Raw genomic sequence first — 18,770 nt, forward strand, 5'->3', positions numbered from 1 at the left:
AGTTAAAACTGACAAAGAAAGAGGATTGTGTTTGTAAACCTGGGAGCCACTCTGTCTCTTAACCATGATTAAGAGATTGGCAGTATTATGTCTGCACAGGGCAAGAAAGTTCAGAAACCAGATTGGTTTCTTGCTAATTTAATTGCTAAAATAGAAGGAGAACCTCTTTGAAATCAGCAGGTCTCCATGCTTTTTTCAATAGGTTCTTAAATAAACACATAACAAGGTTTCTTGTGTAGTAGAACAGATTTTTAATTTAGTTTATTTGCATCATTATAGATCAGTATTTAGACTGTTTATATGTAAATGTATGATTTGAGGAACAATTAACTGTTGACAAAGTATATTGCAGTCATATCAATTGCAGTGCATTTTCCATAATTTTTCTAACTGACATCTTTGATAAATAGTGGTTGCCAAGTCAAAACCGATTATACAGTGCACTAGGAATTCATGGTGCTGTCAGGGAGAAGACCGATTGACTTTAAATTTACATATTAATGAGAAGATTTGTTAAGGGGGTGCTTGACTATAGAAAATAACAGCATATTTATAGGGCACGACATTTTATAAATAAAGCTGATGCAGGAAAATGGAAATTAAACCTTTCAGATTAATACATTCAAGAATGTTAAAATGCATATTTGCATTTTTATTTTATGAATTTACCTTCTTTTTCAGAGCAGTATATTTCCTCCCCCCCAAGTTAAATGTTCTGCTCTTGCAGGATTAGTAATTTTGAATTATTTTGTGTGCCTCAACAGGTAAGGGACCCACCAATAAACATAGAGAAGATCATAGTTTACGGTATATTAATTTTGGTACAAGCCCTATTATCTTCATTCTTACAAAAGAATAAAGATTCATATCCCTATTAGGATTTTGAGATAGTACAGTAGTGCTAGTCATACTGATATAAGACTTAAAATATTTAGTGTGTAAACACTCTAGCTTTTATTTCATATAAATGAGTATCTTGAAAGCATGTCTTTCAAGTTCACCAGTTCATTAACTGTTGATTTTAAAATGTGCATTCCAAGCTTAATTACACAGAATCATTAGCGGTTGGTATAATTGTTGGGATAAGAATTCAGATCTTGCCTGGCAACTTTGCTTTCAGTGGGTAACAAAAAAGGTGATAAAGTACCGCATTTTTCGCTCCATTGGACGCACCGGACCATAGGACGCACCGGATCATAGGAGGGGGAGAACAGGGAAAAAATTTTTTTTCTTGTTCTCCCCCTCTAAAACAAGGTGCGTTCAAGGTACATTCACCAGAGCTTGTGGGGCTGGCGGTGGGGGGAAGCGCTGCTTTCCCCCACTGCCAGCCTCAAAGATCCCTGAAGCCTTTGGAGCGCAGCGCCCCGCTGCCCTGCACAGGTTTGCGCGCAGCCGTCCCCAAGCTAGAGCAGTGAAACAAAGCCCTCCGTCTCGCTGTTCTGGCTTGGGAACAGCCTTGCTAGCTTCTGCAGGACAGCGGGGTGAAGGCACCCTGCTGCCCTGCAGAGGTTTGCGCGCAGCCCTCCCCAAGCTAGAGCAGCGAGACGGAGCTCTCCGTCTCGCTGTTCTGGCTTGGGAACAGCCTTGCTAGCTTCTGCAGGACAGCGGGGTGAAGGCACCCTGCTGCCCTGCAGAGGTTTGCGCGCAGCCCTCCCCAAGCTAGAGCAGCGAGACGGAGCTCTCCGTCTCGCTGTTCTGGCTTGGGAACAGCCTTGCTAGCTTCTGCAGGACAGCGGGGTGAAAGCACCCCGCTGCCCTGCAGAGGTTTGCGCGCAGCCCTCCCCAAGCTAGAGCAGCGAGACGGAGCGCTCCGCAGTGCTCCGTCTTCCTGTTCTGGCTTTGGGCTTAGCGGCGCAGCCTGCATTCGCTCTATAGGACGCACACACATTTCCCCTTAATTTTTGGAGGGGGAAATGTGCGTCCTATAGAACGAAAAATACGGTAACTACATCTAGCACTGTGTGTTAAATTTTACTCATGAATTCAGTCATTGCAGTGATTATACAGACCTCTGGCCCATTGCTGAGTATCTCCCGAGTGAAGATACAGCTGTTAAAATCACAAGTGCCCTGTTTTTCCTCATAACAGTCCTAAACTCTGAGGTTGCTGTCCTGTACCCATTTACCTGGCAGAAAGCCCCATTAAGCACAAAGAGACTTCTGAAGTAGACATGTATATCATTGGACTGTAAGTTAACAATACAGTAAATTCTTAATGAGTGCCTGGCTTTGGATGCTGCACAGCAGGAAACATGCCTAAGCATCTTTGCAAAGTTTTCACATTTTGCATTTACCATTTGTGAAGGGGATTCTTTAACTTCCACCTGCACTTGTTGTATGGTAGTATTTTCAGAAAATACCTTCTGCGATCCAGAACCCCCAGGTCAGGTAAGTTCAGTGGTGGGGTGGCAATTGGAAGAGTTGGGCGAGCTGGAGCGGCTTGTTGCCGCTGCCAGTGCTGGGCCTGGTGGCAGGCCGGGCCTGACTCTGCAAGGTGCAGGGTGCAAGTCACCCCAGCGCCTAGCAGATTACAGCCTTCGGATGTTGCCAAGGAGTGCAGGGCCCATCGGCAACGTTGGCACGGGGTGAAATCCACCCCAGCACCTAGCCAAGTGGGGTCATCTGGTGCTGCTAACTTGCAAACTTGCTAACTTGTAAATAACTACTCAGACGAAACCTGCACTGAGTTCAGCGGGCCTTACTCCCAGGAAAGGGTGTGTGTTTTATCTAGGCAGCCAGGGCTCCTCCAGATGTTGATATCTTTTTTGCACCAGGTCAGTGAGCACCACTTGTTTTTAAAATTCTCCCATATATACAGAACTTACAGACTGTATCTGTAGGTTCCCCCTCTGTGTCAAATAACTGGGGTCAAATAAGTGTTGTTTATTTTTTATAATACTGTACATGAAAGATGGATCGCCCTCGGAAGGTTCTGGACTCTCCTTCCTTGGAGGTTTCTAAGCAGAGGTTGGATGGCCATCTGCCATTGATGATTTAGCAGAGTTTCCTACATTGCAGGGGGTTGCACTAGAAAAATGATTCTATGTTTTTCTGCTTCAACAATATTTCATTATGTTTCTATTATTTTATGTAATTGTATTTTGTAAAAATTGTAAAAATTATAAATAAAAATGTTCTATTTACAAACAAAACATTTAAATAGCTACTTTCTACCGGTAGAACAAGAAGGGGCATGGGGATAGCCAGGATTTTTGTTAAGGAGGGCAGGCTTTTGTGGGGGGGGGGATAGAACCTCAGATTTGTCTTGATTATTACTCATGGGGGACAGCTGTCCCCCTGCCCCCCTTGGATATGCCCATGATGGGGCACAGGAAGAAAACAAGTTTGGAAGGGGGCCACAGTCAGAAAAAGGTTGGGAAATACTGGTCTATGGTGTTTCTGTCCCTAAATAGCTAATAGCAAAGAAAAAAATGTGTACAACTTAAAAGCATGTGGAATACTGTAAGAATGGCCCAGAGCAGCTAATGCCTTAGTAATGCTGAGTCCTGCATTTTTACTAATTGTAGTTAGTGTTTACCCACAGTATATAAAGCTCTCCATTTCAAAGCCAGGATGACAGAAAAGAAGCTTAGGGCACCCTTTCTTCACCTATTAGTTACACTCTAAGTTTTAGATTCTGCAGATATTTTTAAAGTTTTGAATAGAGTAACTTGGGCACAATAATTTTACATCCTTGTAGGCTTTAAGAAAACAACAGCAAACCATTACTCTCTGAATCTTTTGTCTCTGCAGTATGATATTTGAAAACATTGAAGTTAGCATATACTTTTTATAACATGCCAAATAATCAGGCTGCTATTTTATGTGAACTCATAATCTCTCTTGATGGTCTTAGGAAAATGGGTGGTTAAGCGTATATGAAAGTATGGGTCTGTTTGGGGGAATAGATTTTGTACCCTGGAAGATTCACTGATTGATCTCTAAGGTTTTGTGCTGTATTTGATTTATGGTTCTCCTCCTATTATTCTAGTATATAGACATACTACTTATTGAGCTATTGCTTGGTCAGCTGAATTACAGAGGCCCAGGCAGCCAATAGATGTTTTTTCTTCAGGCTCTGAGAAAGAAACAGTGTTTTCCAGGAATCTGTTGAGAAATTTGAGCTGTAGTTCAAATTCAAAATATGCTAAACAAAATTTAGAAGGTGACATACCATATATATGTTTTTGGTGCTACCTGAAAGTGAAAAGTTAAGCAATATGTATGCTTGTATGCGTTTTTCTCACCTTTGATAGGGGGGAATTCTGGAAGAGTACAATGAGAAGAATTTCTATGGATCTGAAGAAGAGCAGAAAGAGAAAAATCAGGAAGCGAACAAGCCCTATTCTATGGACCCAGACCACCGATTGCTTATACGAAATACAAAGCCTTTACTACAAAGCCGGAATGCTGCTGTAAGATTAACTTTCTTCACAAATGTCTTTGGGGTTTTTTAAAGCCAGGCTGTGTTCTTTAATTTAGCCATTGAAAATAGTCTGTACTGAGTACAATAGATATCCAAACATAACCACCGTGTAACGTGCAGGCCTACCTTGCCATGTATTCTGGCTTAGTGTATTTTAAAGCTGGGGGCGTGTTTAGACCTTGAAGCTAGCTTTTTTTTCTACACTTGTTTTTTCATCTGCTAAGAAAGCTGCTTATAATTCAAAGAAAATAATGTAATACCTGATGTCTTTGAATATGTTCTTTTGCTTCAAGGAACATAAGAAATTAAAAATTTCTGTATGCAAATACATTTATACTATGTGAAAGAAAAGCGTATTTACCAGATGAAAGGAGGTGACTTGTCGTCATTTTTTCAGGTGGTGATGGCAATTGCACAACTTTACTGGCATGTAGCACCCAAATCTGAAGCTGGGATTGTTGCTAAATCATTAGTACGTTTACTTCGTAGTAACAGGTAAATCAAGCATATTTTTCTGCTGATTTTCCCAACAGTGGTTGGTAAAAAGTTATGAAAGGGTAAACTGGTTTTCATTTGTATAACAGTAATTTAGGTATTCATTATTCATACATGATCAATATTTACAAAATCTGAAACATGTTAATAGTATTTAATGAGCTCAATTTTATAAAGCTCACTGGAAAAGAAGTATAGTGTACATTCATAAGGTATAAATTTGGTTCAAAATCAAGATCTGGCACAAGCATACAATGGAAGTAGGTTTTAAAGATTAAGCTTCAGGATTTATGCATTCCCTCTCCTGCCACCATTCTCTCATGTTAGTTCCCTACATACACCTATCCTGGCTTTTTCAAATGAAATGAAACCAGGTATGCTTCTGTAAATTTACTTTGACTATATGGGTTTAATCAAGGTTCTCAAAGGAGTGTACCAGATTTCATTTCCATCAATGTTGGCAGTGTTTGCAATAACTCTGAACCCATTTAGTACTTTAAACAAAGAACTTGGATATTCCATTATATAACATATCTTCAAAATAATTTTGAAGAGCATTCTAAGAATTTGAATAACCTTTACTTTTGAATCTAGCTCTTTAAAAATGTTTCTAATAGAGCAGTGCTTAAGAGTTATGCATATTAATGATCTAACGTTGGCTTTTAGGGAAGTACAGTACATTGTTCTCCAGAATATAGCAACGATGTCAATCCAACACAAGGTTTGACGTTTTGAATACATAACTTCAAAATTGCTACATTTTAACCTCAGTATAATTACTAAATGTTGTTAATTTGTGTTTTCCCTCCCCAGGGCATGTTTGTGCCTTACTTGAAGAGTTTCTATGTTAGGTCAACTGATCCAACTATGATCAAGACATTAAAGGTATGGTTTTATATTTAAATTAAATACACTAATTATTCTTAATAGGATGAATATATTTGTTCCTCAGCATTGGCCTTAAGATAACAGTTTTGTAATACTAAAACAAAAAGAGCAAAATTCCAACTCATCTCTTTAGGAAATTTTATCTTGAGCAATATTATGAGGAATATACTGTATATACTCAAGTATAAGCCGCCCCGAATATAAGCCGAGGCACCTAATTTTACCACAAAAAGCTGGGAAAGCTTATTGACTCGAGTATAAGCCAGTTCACCACACCACACACCTGGTGGTGGCTGCAGCGGCGGAGGAATCGGGTTGCTTACTCCTCCTCCGACAGCTGCAAAGGCGGTGGCGGAGGAAGGAGCAGACCGAAAGGGCCCTCACTCGAGTATAAGCCGAGGGGGGCTTTTTCAGCATTAAAAATGTGCTGAAAAAGTCAGCTTATACTCAAGTATATACGGTACTCTGTGTTGTGAACAATTTAAATTGTAGATAACATACTCTTGCACATGTTTAATTAGCAGGAAAACTTGTGTTGAACAGGGCTTGCTTTCTAGTAAGTATAAAATCGCTTGCTGAGTTTTTAAAGGGAAGACAATTTTTTTTGAATGCAGAACCTTAGTGCAATTTGTAATAAGCAGTAAGTAAAAGATCTGCATTTAATTAATCTCTACTAATGTCAAAGAGGACAGAAACGTAAGTTGTTACATGTAATTTGTTTAAATAATCTGCTGCAGGCTTCCTCAACCTTGGCCCTCCAGATCTTTTGAGACTACAATTCCCATCATCCCTGACCACTGGTCCTGCTAGCTAGGGATCATGGGAGTTGTAGGCCAAAAACATCTGGAGGGCCGAGGTTGAGGAAGCCTGATCTACTGTATAGGAAGCAAAGAATGATGTAGCAGGGGAAAAGAGAACAACTTTCTTCCGTAATTAGTTATTAGAAAGATTGGGATTACATAAATTTGTGTATATTTTATATATATACACCACTAGAAATGCAGATGTGAAATTGTGAATTGGGTACAGAATATAATGACTAACATGTTTTAAGTCTAAAGTCTCTCAACTTCAGAGTGACCTTGACTCTTCAGTTCCAAGTCAGGTACCCAGTGCCACAACTGATGATGCATTGTGGAATAGGTTTCAGCTTATGCAGCCAGATGCGGTTGACAGGGTGCTTGTGGCTATTTACCCAACCATAGACCCTATTGATTCCTGTCCCTTTTGGCTTATTGGATCTCACAAAGGGTGTTTGACGGTTTGGGTCCAGAATGTAATTAACACTTCATAACGTGAAGGGGTGGCCCCTGTTGCCTTGAGAGAGCCACTCCTAAAGTAGTTGGTATGGAACCAGTTGCAAAGATCTGCTTCCTAGGGAAGGCAGTGGAAAAGGTCACCTATCTAGACCTTTTTGAATCTGGTTTGAATTGGTCTTTGCTGAGAGTGGGACAAGGGGCATATGACCCTGCTTCTGCTTCTTTACCTTTCTGCTTCTTTACCTTTCATTACCATTCATTATGGTGTCCTCCTGGACTGGCTCCAAGGAATGGAAATTGGGGGTACAGTGGTACTTCGGGGTAAGAACTTAATTCGTTCCAGAGGTCCGTTTTTAACCTGAAACGGTTCTTAACCTGAGGTCTGCTTTTGCTAATGGGGTCTTCTGCCACTGCACCGCTGGCGTGCGATTTCCATTCTTATCTTGGGGCAAAGTTCTTAACCTGGAGCAACCACTTCCTGGTTAGCGGAGTTTGTAACCCAAAGCGTCTGTAACCCGAGATACCACTGTACTGTGTTACAGTAGTTCTGGTTCATGGCTGAGTTCACAGAGTAGCATTGTCAGCCCTCTGGCAATTACGCTATGGGATGCCTTGGGGCACCATTTTATCCCCAATGTTATTTAATAGCTACATGAAGCTTCTGGGAGTGGTCATGGGGAGATTTGGGGCACGATGTCATTTATATGCTGATGATACTTAGCTCTATTTCTCCCTAACATCTGAATTGGGAGAGGCAGTGCAGACCATGAACTAGCGCTTGGATGCAGTGGTGAAATGGATGAGAGAACATACCTGAATCTTGCCAAGATGGAGGCACTATGGGTCAGTGATTCCAGTGTCTGAGGAAAAGTCCCAACGCCGCAGCAGCTTAAACCTGTAGAGTGGGGCAGAGACTTACTCAGGTGTAGGGCAGGTGAACACACAGCTTTCAAATCATTTCCTTTAATCCTGACAACAGTTCTCTTATTAAAAATTCATGGTGATTTATTTTCCAGCCTTCAACTTGCTGAGGGCTTTTCATTTTGTAATTCAGAACTGTTCACAATGTAGAAAACATTCCTTATTCTTCCAAGTTTTCCTAATCAGATTCTTTTCTCTTTTAGCTTGAAATCTTAACTAACTTAGCAAATGAGGCCAACATTTCAACTCTTCTCAGAGAATTTCAGGTTTGTGCATTATTCTTATTCTATGAAACATCACTTGAAGCGTATGCTTAAGCTGATTCGAGATTTTTTGATTCGAGATTTTTCCATTGGAAAACAGCTTCCTTTCTTTTATTTTAAAGGTTTTGGAACTTTATCTAGTGATGCCTGCCCAACTGTGCAGTGGTTTTCCAGTTGTGTAATGGGACTTCTTGCTTTTCTCACACCTATAGCCCCCATGTGCACCCCAAATCTGTTATGGAGGGTCGTCCAACCCTCTGATGCATACTTTGAAAGTGCATGGGAGGTTACAGGGGCTGGGGGCAGGTAGTAAGGGGAAGTCCACTTGTGATCGTGAATATCACCCATAGAACACAAAATATGGTTTTTATTTTGTTGTAAATCAGCTTGATTCTGCTACAAGTTGCAGATGGGCAAAAGCTCCCTAGATACTAGTATTCTAGAAAGGAGTTGTCTTACGTTCTGCTTATATTTTTTGATTGACTCACATTGCTCTTGACCCAAGATAGGTTGTTTCAGAACATACTGGTATATAATATTTATATTTGGAACATATGTGGTGTTCCAAAGAACCCATTTTTCGCATCTTCACACGCAGCAATTGTTTCACTATCGCCTTTTGTTTGTTTGTTCTTAGTTGGATTCAGCAAGTTAACTGAATTGAAATATTTCTGAGAACTATTCATGAACCATTCTGTTCTTGCACTCAGACTAATCACTGGCTTTGAGTTGCTATCCACTACTATTATGCATGGTGGCTGAATCCCTTCTGGCATTGGGTAACTAAAGATAGCCTGTTGCCCTATTTCTATATCACTCACATTCGCTAATTTAAAAAACTGAAGGTAGCTTCCAAAGGAAAGGATAGGTTTATTAAAGATTTTAACTGATGAGACCAATGTGTTGAAGACTGAAATTCCTATTTTCTTCAGACCTATGTGAAAAGCCAAGATAAACAATTTGCTGCAGCTACAATTCAGGCAATAGGCAGATGTGCAACCAACATATCGGAAGTGACTGACACATGTCTTAACGGCCTAGTGTGTTTGCTGTCTAACAGGGATGGTAAGTTAATTGTTCTATTTTGTGTTTTGAGTGACTGGCAGCTTGTATTTTCTGGTAGTATTCCCGGATAGAACCAGATAAAAACAGTATAGTGATAGAACCAGATAAAAACAGTATAGTATAGTGTTTGTCTTAAATGACATGTTCTGAATAAACAGTGGCATTGTTTATAGTTCCTGTTTGTAGTTCTTTAAAATGATTTCATTTTTTAATTTTTAGCATGGGTTGCTGTCAGAATACAGTTGATACTGATATCTGAAATATTTTAAAGTACTATAATTAAAATTTGTAGAATGTTGTCTTCATCCAGAGCATTGTGATGTTTTTTCCCCAGTTGCATTAAAGTAGCTGTACTGCAGAGGGTGCTACAAGCAGGGAAATGTGGGGTTTTTATGTTTGTAAGTGGCTAAATAAGATGGCATATCAAACAGTTTAGGACTGCCGCCAACAAAGTTGTCCATGCTTCATCGTTTATTTTCTTCTATATTAATATACAAAAGAGGGGAAATTCAAACAGGCATAAAAGCTAAGCCAGTGCTGTGCAATTATTTCTCAAAAAACAACATTAAATCTTATAGAAGGAAAAACATAAGGAAATCAGGTCTGCTTATAATGTCATGAGGTGCCAAAATAAATCCCTGGTACCCATTTTTTGCTTTCCCCACTACTTTGCATGTGGAATGTCATCAGTATATTCACCTGGATTGATAGGTGCTTGGCTTTACTTGGAAGTCAATCCACATATTTATTTGTATGCATATAGTTAAACATTTGAATCTAGCATATAGTTCAGGCAAAACTAAAAGTTCCATTGTGAGTTTATATCAGGTGTCACTTTTCCCTTGACATGCAGTTTCCAGAGGGGCAGATTTGAAAAGGGAGAAGAGAAAGAAGTGTTTAACTGTGCCCCCACCAGCTGCTTCCCTCCTGCAACTCTATTACAACTATTGGTCTGGAACCAAAGTTGTAGGAAAGCATCTTGGATGGGAGTTGCCACGGAAAAGCAAAGGGCAGGACTAGGATTAAGCATCTCCCCCCATTCTTTCAGGAAAACCATTGCCTCCTGATGATGCATTGCAAAGGAGCAGTGTTGGCTAAGTTCCAACATAGGTTGTAACAGTTCTTCACCTTCCATACCAGAATTTTAACAAATGATTTGTTTCTCTTCCTGACCAGTAGTATTCAGATTTAAGCAATTATTACCTGCTTAATTTACTTCATGGAATGCTGTGGCCAATGGAGTGGGTACATCTCTTGTCACCTGACACAGGCAGCTTTTATCTGTGAGAACTAGGCCCGGCTTCCTCAGTTTTTTTCCTCCCTGACGCGGCAGAACGTTCCTCCTCAGCTCTACTGACTAGCTAAGTTTATTGGTTATTAGTTTTCTGATTTTTTCCCTTGGCCTTATTTTTCTACTAGTTCTTCCCTTCTATTCCTTGGGATTTCATTTCCCCCCTCCTCCACTGCTGTCAATATTGTGAGAGTACGTATCCATCTTGTCCTCCGCTATGGAGCCCTCTCAAGGTGTGACTGAACCACCTCCAAAGAAAACCAAGCAAAAACGTAAACACCTCTTACCTTCCAAGGTTGGGGGACACAACAAGCCTGGCCCCCCAGTTCATAGAAAACGCCCTTCCCCTACACCTATTCCTCAGTCTCAGGACTCCACTACAGTGCACTCCCCCTTACCTAAAAACAATGTTGGCCACGTGAATGCTAATCATTTGCTACCACCTACTGGTGAAAGACATCTTAACATCAGCTTATCTGACTCTCAATCAGAATTTTTAGGATTTCCCAAGGATAATGGTCAAGGGGTGCAAAACCCTCAATCTACCAATCCAGCACCATTAATTGAGCAGTTGAAAGAAGCACTTATTGCTTCACTATCATCTGATCTCCAATTACAAATTCCCACCAAGGGACTGGCCTTACCAAAGACAGATTCCTTTCCCCTTCAAGTGGGAACTAATGTAGGGGAATCCTCTCCTAACCCCTTTACACTAGTGGGCAGTGATGGAAATGATGGTTATGTCTCTTCACCCTCCCCTACTTCCTTGTGGAAACTGAAATGGATTATGAAAGGAGTGGTGCATCAGTGCAGGATGAGCCTCTCTCTGTATGTTTGTGCTCCCATTCTAAAACATAAAATTATGCATGCTTTTGGATTATCATCCTTGACTCCAAAGCCAGATAGCGATATATCCCTACTAATTGATAGTCGCACCTCTTCTAATTCCATTTTGGTGCTGTCAGTGTTAAAGGCCATTGTCAAGTCAGAACTGGATTCTTCCATGCATTCTAAGTAAAATTCCACCTTAGCAGATAAATTAAATACCTTAGACCCAAAATTTATGGCCTATATTAAAACTTTGGTAGACACGCCAATTTTGAATCTTTCCTCACGCCATTTGGTTCCCTGTGAAGGAGATGCCCAACTTCATGTTATCATGGGTAGGAGACTTGAGTTTGCTATATGCAAAATCCATGATGCAGCAGTCCTGTCTATGAGGGCCTCCTGCACCGCAACATCTTGTGCCCAAGCCTGTATTGTGTGGCTTGAGGATCTGCTATAAAATCCCCCCCAAGATTCTGCCCGACAATACCAAACTTTCTCTAAACTCTTGAAAGCTCAGGCCTTTATGGCAGATGCCACTATGGACTCTATGCAATTTGCAGCTACAGCAATGTCATCCCAAGTAGCAGCTAGAGACACTCTTTGGTTAAAAAACTGGAATGCTGATACAGCATCTAAAGTGAATCTTTCCACCGTTCCCTTCTCGGGCAGTCAGCTTTTTGGAGACGGGGCACTAAAAGATGTCCTGATAGAATCAAGGGATAAGAGGAAAATTCTTATTAGTCAAAGGCAGGATAGCAGGCCACAAAGGCGCTTTTCCCCTTTCACAACTCTGATTATCATGGATTCGAGCCTCCAGCATTGGAGAGCCCACTGATGGAACCAATTCATCCAAGGTCTCTGGATGGATCTAGAAAAATCTCACTCCATCAACTGGCTGGAACTGCAGGTGGCCAGACTATCAATCATTCACTTTGCTTGGCGGTTCTGTCCACACCATGTCCTGATACGGACCGACAATTCCATGGCAAAATCCCGTATCACCCGTCAAGGTGGCACTCGATCTGTCACTCTTCAGACGGAAGCCGCTTGTCTCTTTAACTGGGAAGAATGCCATCTGCTGTCCCTATCAGTGGAACATATTGCCGGAGATGACAACTATCAGGCAGATTGGTTGAACCACAAACATCTGGACCCTGGAGAGTGGATGCTAGCCAGACAAATATTCCATCAAGTTCTCTGGGGTCTGTTCTAAGTGGATCTATTTGCAAGCAAAGCCAGTCCCCAACTGCCACGTTATTATTCAAGGTTCCACGACCCTCAAGCAGAAGCCTGGGATGCCCTAATTGCCCCGTAGCCTCAAGGCCAGCTCTAAGCCTTTCCCCCTCAATCAATTCTTCCTTGAGTTCTTCACAAAATCAGATGGGAAAAGGCTCGAGTGGTGCTTCTAACCCCCTTCTGGCCCCAAAAACCGTGGTTGTTGGAGCTTCAAACTCTGTCAGTGGCTCCGCCCTTCCATCTTCCAGTATCACCCACCCTATTGCATCAGGGACCACTTCTCCATCCGGACCCTCAACGTAAACTTTGAGAGCTGTGCGGACGTCCAAGGAATACCACACCTTTTCCTTCGGATATTTTGGGCTAGGGCAAAAGGTGGGAAGAACCAACTCCTGTTGGACATGAAATCTGGAAAGCACCTTCAGAAGGAATGAAAGAAAAGGTGTGGTATTCCTTGGATGTCCGCACAACTCTCAAAGTTTACATTCACTGAACAAAACCCTTCCAGAAGACAGATTCCTTATTTGTATCCTTTCATCCTTCTACCTAAGGGGCCAAGGTCACTAGTACAACCTTAGTGAGGTGGATTAGGGCCTGTATTTTCCTGGCGTACGATTCCCTCAATTTGCCCCAGGCAACACAGGTATTGGCTCATTCAACCAGGTCTGCTGCCACCTGATCTGCTGCTTTCTTGGCCAGTGCTTCCTTGCTGGATATTTGTAAAGTGGCCATTTGGTCATCTTTTAGTACTTTTTCCAAACATTACACATTGAACCAATCATCCTCAGCTGATGTGGCCTTTAGTCATACTGTCCTCCACCAAGTTCTATAGTTGGTGCATCTGCAGAGCTGGGACCCGCCCATATTTTTCTCCACTGTGGCATGTCCCACTCAATTGGCTGCGGCATTCCAGGAAGTAAATAAAACAATTGGTCTTACCTGAATTGGAGATTTAAGACTGGAATGCCATAGACCATGGACCCCGCCCTAGGCTGCTCTGTGATGCGCTTCTCTATGTTTAGTCTTTCAATTCTGTGTCTCTCCCCCCCCCCCCCCCCATTCACTTTTCTTCCTGATCCAGGAAGGCAGAGGTAGGCAGATAGGATTGGTTTTTGTTTCAGTGGCTCTGTCAGTGTCTGGCTGCTTGGCAAATTTGAAAAACTGAGGAAGCCAGGCCTACTTACAGATTTTTGCTCCTGTCTGTGTCAGCTGACAAGAGATGTACCCACTCCATTGTCTACAGCGTTCCAGTCTTAAATCTCCACTTCAGGTAAGAAGTGGAGTTTTTTCTCTTTCTCTGGAAAATAAAAAAGATAGTGCCTAAAGGGTTATAATCTGCAAACAAATAATATAGGATAAATTTTATTCCTGGCATATGATACCTTCAGTAGCTTTAAAGTGTCTTCTAAAGGAAGACAGAAAGAAATTTCAATGTTCTATTAGTAATGTCTGATGGAATAAGCTCATTTGGGTATTTGATGACTGCGGTCCACGCAACAAAACCTTTCTGGAAATGGAGCTGATGGGAGTGGGATTTCAGCAACATCTGGAGGGTCAATGGTTCCCCATCCCTGAAGTAAAAAATACAGATGATAGACTTTGAGAACATTGGGCATTATTAACTGATGCTTGCTAGAAAGCAGTGTAAAAGCTTAGATGATTAGTAGTTAGGACATCATGCATAAGCCATGGATTCATGGATACAAGAATGTGCCACAGCAAGACTTCTGCAAGGCAAGACATTCCCTCCCAATATTCCTGTCTCCTCCCCCTCTGGTTCAGCTATAAGGAGGAGTTCAGAAGCTCTTGCTTCTGGTTTAGATTAACTGCAGCTGTGGAGTCCAACCTGACAGACTGTGCTTAATCTTAAATATGATTTGGTTGAAATATGGCTTGCCTGTGATAAGTAACTTAAAACCATAGGTTATGAAGCTGGCTTGTGTAAACAACAACAGTTAACAATAACTATGCTTTAGTGTTCAGGCAATTCGTTAAACTGTTAATGGAAATCATAAGCAGAAGCTTCCAAACATAGCTGTGTCAGTGTGTGCAAACCCACGGTTCACTGTGGTTTGTTCTCGTCACACTTAAATGTGGTTTAGTGGAAGGAAGATTGAATAAAATGTCTTGCTTTTCGTATTAGGCTGCAGTAAGAACATAGTACATTTGGTCAGGTTTGCCCTTTTCTTTTCAGTGTAATTCCTGGCTAAGAATTGGCATTAATGTGATTGATTTACTAGTTTTTATAAACGTATGTTAGTTCAATCAAGCTTTGAATATTCCTTGTTCAATAAAGTACTTTGTTGCATAACATCCCTGTAAATCTTTGAACTACCACCTTTATTTAGCTCTATTATTTCAAACATCCTGAGCATCAGTATACTCTAAATGGCATGTCTGCTTTATTTTTTAGAACCAGGGAAAAGGATATTACACAATTAGATGCTAAATTGATGAAAACAATTTTCAGAACATTGCTTACCTAAATCAATATGACTTGGTTTCGAAACATATTTGCAGTTTTTCAGGCAATTACAAAGCTAAGATTATGGCTATTGCTTTGTATGTTTCTCAAGATCTGTTTTATCAGAGCTTCACATATAGCAAAGATGCAAATACTAAGAGTAGTAAAACACACATAGCTCTAGAAAATAAGATTTTAAAGATTTTGAATACCAAGCCTCTTCTCTTTATGGTTTTATTTTGCTTGACAGACATCTGTTAAAATTTGGAAAGTGATCTGCATCTGACACACACAAACTTATTCTATTGATTTTGCAAAGTATATTTTCAAAACATCTAAATACTTTAATGATTTAATTGTGTTAAACGATACTGATTTTATGTGAATATTTTCCTCTTTTAAAATTATTATTGTCTTTGTCTTTACCAGAAATAGTAGTTGCTGAAAGTGTTGTTGTAATTAAGAAACTGCTGCAGACACAGCCAGCACACCATGGCGAAATAATAAAGCGCATGGCCAAGCTCTTGGACAGTATTACCGTGAGTATTTATTCCATTCTGCCTCCTAGTTACCCAAAGTAACTAGGGAATCAAGAATTGACAAAGAAATATTGGGATGTAGTGTGTGGGTGCAAAGTGTGTCTTGACTATATTTGTGGATATGTTTGTGGAGTAAAGCCTTAAATCACCATTTTTAATACAAGTAAAGAATTTTAAAAGAGTGTGTGTGTGTGTGTGTGTAAATTTAAGCCAGTTTCTTATGCCACAATAGCATCACCATAGTTCAGATCTGTTTGGTTAAGTCATAGTAAACACATTCTGGGTGGTAGTTGTAGGGTTAGAATCTGCTGGGTGTAAACTAAGGTTACCAGGTTTTTTTCAATGAATCCACGGACACTTTTCAACTTCAATTGATTTTGTATGGGGACTGATTTGTAAATCCGGGGACTGTCCCCAGGAAACGGGGACGTCTGGTAACCTTAGTGTAAACTACACTATTGTGTGGAAGAATCACATTAAATTTAACCCAGGAAATCTTCCAGTTTTATCAAACCAAAGCAAGATTACCAGGTAGGATGATTCAGTTGTTTAAGACTTGAACATTGAAAACTTAGACTCTGTTTATAGTAGGAAAAATGTATACCTGAGGGTATTAAGTTAATTCCAGTTTTTTACCTGAGATCCTGTGGGGTCGCTACCATCTCTCAGCTAAAACATGAAGTATATTGGATGTTTTATGTGATAAACTTTAGACTTGAAAAATCAAAATTATATTGTGTGTTATCCAGAGGTGTGTATCATAAATAAGATGAGCTTTTGAAGCACCACAGCTTTCAAATGGAACTGCTTACAGAATGATTTATAAAATCTTTCTAGATGTCTGTCTTGTAACTGCTCTAAAAAACCAAGGCCTCGTTGTTTTTGGTTGTTTTTGCAGACAAGTTAATGGGTTCAAATGGTAGCAAAAGCTGCTTTCTGACATAAAGGTTTGAAAAGTGCACTTAACCACTTGCTCATGCTATGTGGAATAAAATATCAGGCAATGCAATTTACAATCCTGTTCGGCCTTTGAGGATAATGCAATGCAGAGCTATATAATGAATCCATTATTTCCTGTGTTCTTAAAAGTTCAAGGTTCCCACTTATACAACACTGGAAAAGACAATGAAGGCCTTGACATATCTTCTTATCTGCTTGTGAACTTCTTAATGAGGGTTGACTAACATTTGGCCACACAAGTATCACTGAACTACAGCTCCTGTATTTCTGACCATTGGCCATGCTGGCTGGAGCTAATTGGAGTCTTGAGTCCAACAACATCTGCTGGGCCACAGGTTAATCACCTTTATATAAAATGTGATGACAGAAGGATTCCAAGATTATATGCAAACATTTACATGTTAAAGGGATTGGGCAAAATGAAATCTGAAAATGTTACATGATACCGACATTATCAAAATAGTCAGATATGTTTATCAGTTCTGTATATATCTTCTATTATAATGATCTACATGGCCATAGATTTGACAGATAGCCTTTGTTGTGCAAAATTCTTAGGGAGTGTAACTTCAGCTAATCTAATAAGTCTATAGTCAGCCCCATTAAATTCAGTGGGTCTTACTCCCAGGTAGGTGCGGATAGGATTGTAGCCTCAGTCCAGATCCATCCCTTAATGTTTACATAGTGACTGTGTAGCCTCGGCCAAATGAAAAAACTCTTTCATAAAGCACCATTTTCTTGCTACATTAGGAGATATTCATGTAAATATATTTGTATAAATGAATATATGAAGCTTTATGTTCTTAATGATTTCTGCACAGTCTCATAGACAGTTAAAGCCTGTGAAGAACATATCTCTGAAACCTTCTGCAGCCCTAACTAAGGAGTATGTGCACTTGTGAGAACAGATGCATATTTGGTCATATCTGTCAGGGTTCTTATTATGTTCCTTCCCTTGACTAGAAACTTCTGTCTTTAGTATAAACTGTGGTCATGTGTAACATCTGGTACTACTGTAACATTTAAACACAAGTGGATAATAGAGATTTCTTTAGATAATTTATCATAACTGAAAACTGAAGTTACCCATATATTCTTATTTAGAAGTATCTGTCAGTTCTGCAGGCAGCTTGAACTTCTCCTATACTTGAAAATTTAATGTACCACTCAATTACTATTCTTTAGTCCAATTTAAAATAATAGTTTGGGAGTAAGGTCTTAATGCAGCGTAACCTTTGGAACGTTAGAAATAACCCCTTTCCCACTGTATACTAATGACATCAGTCTTAACCACATTTCATTCAGCAAATGTACTCAAGCATTTAAAACTTTTCTTGCATAATAGATGTTCAGTGCATCTTTTCACTTTGTCACTGGAGGTTTCAAAATTAAAATGCTGTTGTCATAGAATTGTACTTTATATTCTGAATTAGACTAATAATTCAGTTTTTCCATAATGCTTTGTTGGGATCTAGTTTAAGTAGAATGCATTAGGGTCTTTAGTTATGGACATTTTCATCTGTGCAGCTGTATGAAGTATAGAATGAAATACCATAGGGTATCTGTCTGTATTGTAATGGGATGTCATGCGTATAGTAACCAAGCACATTATGTGAAGTAAAGAGGTGGTTCCTTTCTAGAACAAGAAGCTCAGGTTATTACTGGTCAAGTAGGGAACTCCATGACAAAAGACACTTTGAGAGCACAAAGTAAGTCAAGATTAGTGAACCTGTGGAAAGAATCAATTGGTATCTGGTTTTCTGAATCATCTTAGGACATCCTTAGAGAAATGAAACAAAGGCTGGTGCTTATTAGGCTTTATTGGACAGGATAATTATGCTAGTAACTGTTCAAGTAGTTCATCCCTTACCTTCAAGAGAATGTTCTCTGTCAGATTTTACCAGGGGAGCTGCTGCCTTTTTCTAGAGCATGTTAGACTCATTAGCCCTCCTTCCTAGCTGGGAGGGTGAAAGGTAGTCCTAATGAGATGTATAGCTCAGAATGTTTTCTAGTGACAATATCTCTAAAGAAGTCTTGCTTGTTGCCATTCATACAATTTTTAAAATTATTCTTTCTTTATATACTGCTGCATTAAAAAAAAATCTATCACAGCAGTTTACAACAATATAAAAATAT

General features: G+C 40.0%; 1 protein-coding gene across 3 annotated transcripts in view; it reads left to right on the forward strand.

Annotated features, from left to right (window-relative positions):
* AP3B1 (adaptor related protein complex 3 subunit beta 1) overlaps positions 1-18,770 on the forward strand; it is a 147,667-nt gene that overhangs the window by 52,826 nt on the left and 76,071 nt on the right. For all 3 annotated transcript variants that reach the window (XM_080972376.1, XM_080972375.1, XM_080972377.1), the window contains 7 exons: positions 4,256-4,414; positions 4,823-4,920; positions 5,587-5,641; positions 5,734-5,805; positions 8,192-8,254; positions 9,184-9,316; positions 15,565-15,674. In XM_080972376.1, the coding sequence (XP_080828502.1) occupies positions 4,256-4,414; positions 4,823-4,920; positions 5,587-5,641; positions 5,734-5,805; positions 8,192-8,254; positions 9,184-9,316; positions 15,565-15,674 (690 nt within the window). The remainder of the gene's footprint in view (positions 1-4,255; positions 4,415-4,822; positions 4,921-5,586; positions 5,642-5,733; positions 5,806-8,191; positions 8,255-9,183; positions 9,317-15,564; positions 15,675-18,770) is intronic.

Source organism: Podarcis pityusensis, assembly GCF_964106645.2.
Source record: "Podarcis pityusensis genome assembly, chromosome: 11".
NCBI classification, from domain to species: Eukaryota; Metazoa; Chordata; class Lepidosauria; order Squamata; family Lacertidae; genus Podarcis; species Podarcis pityusensis.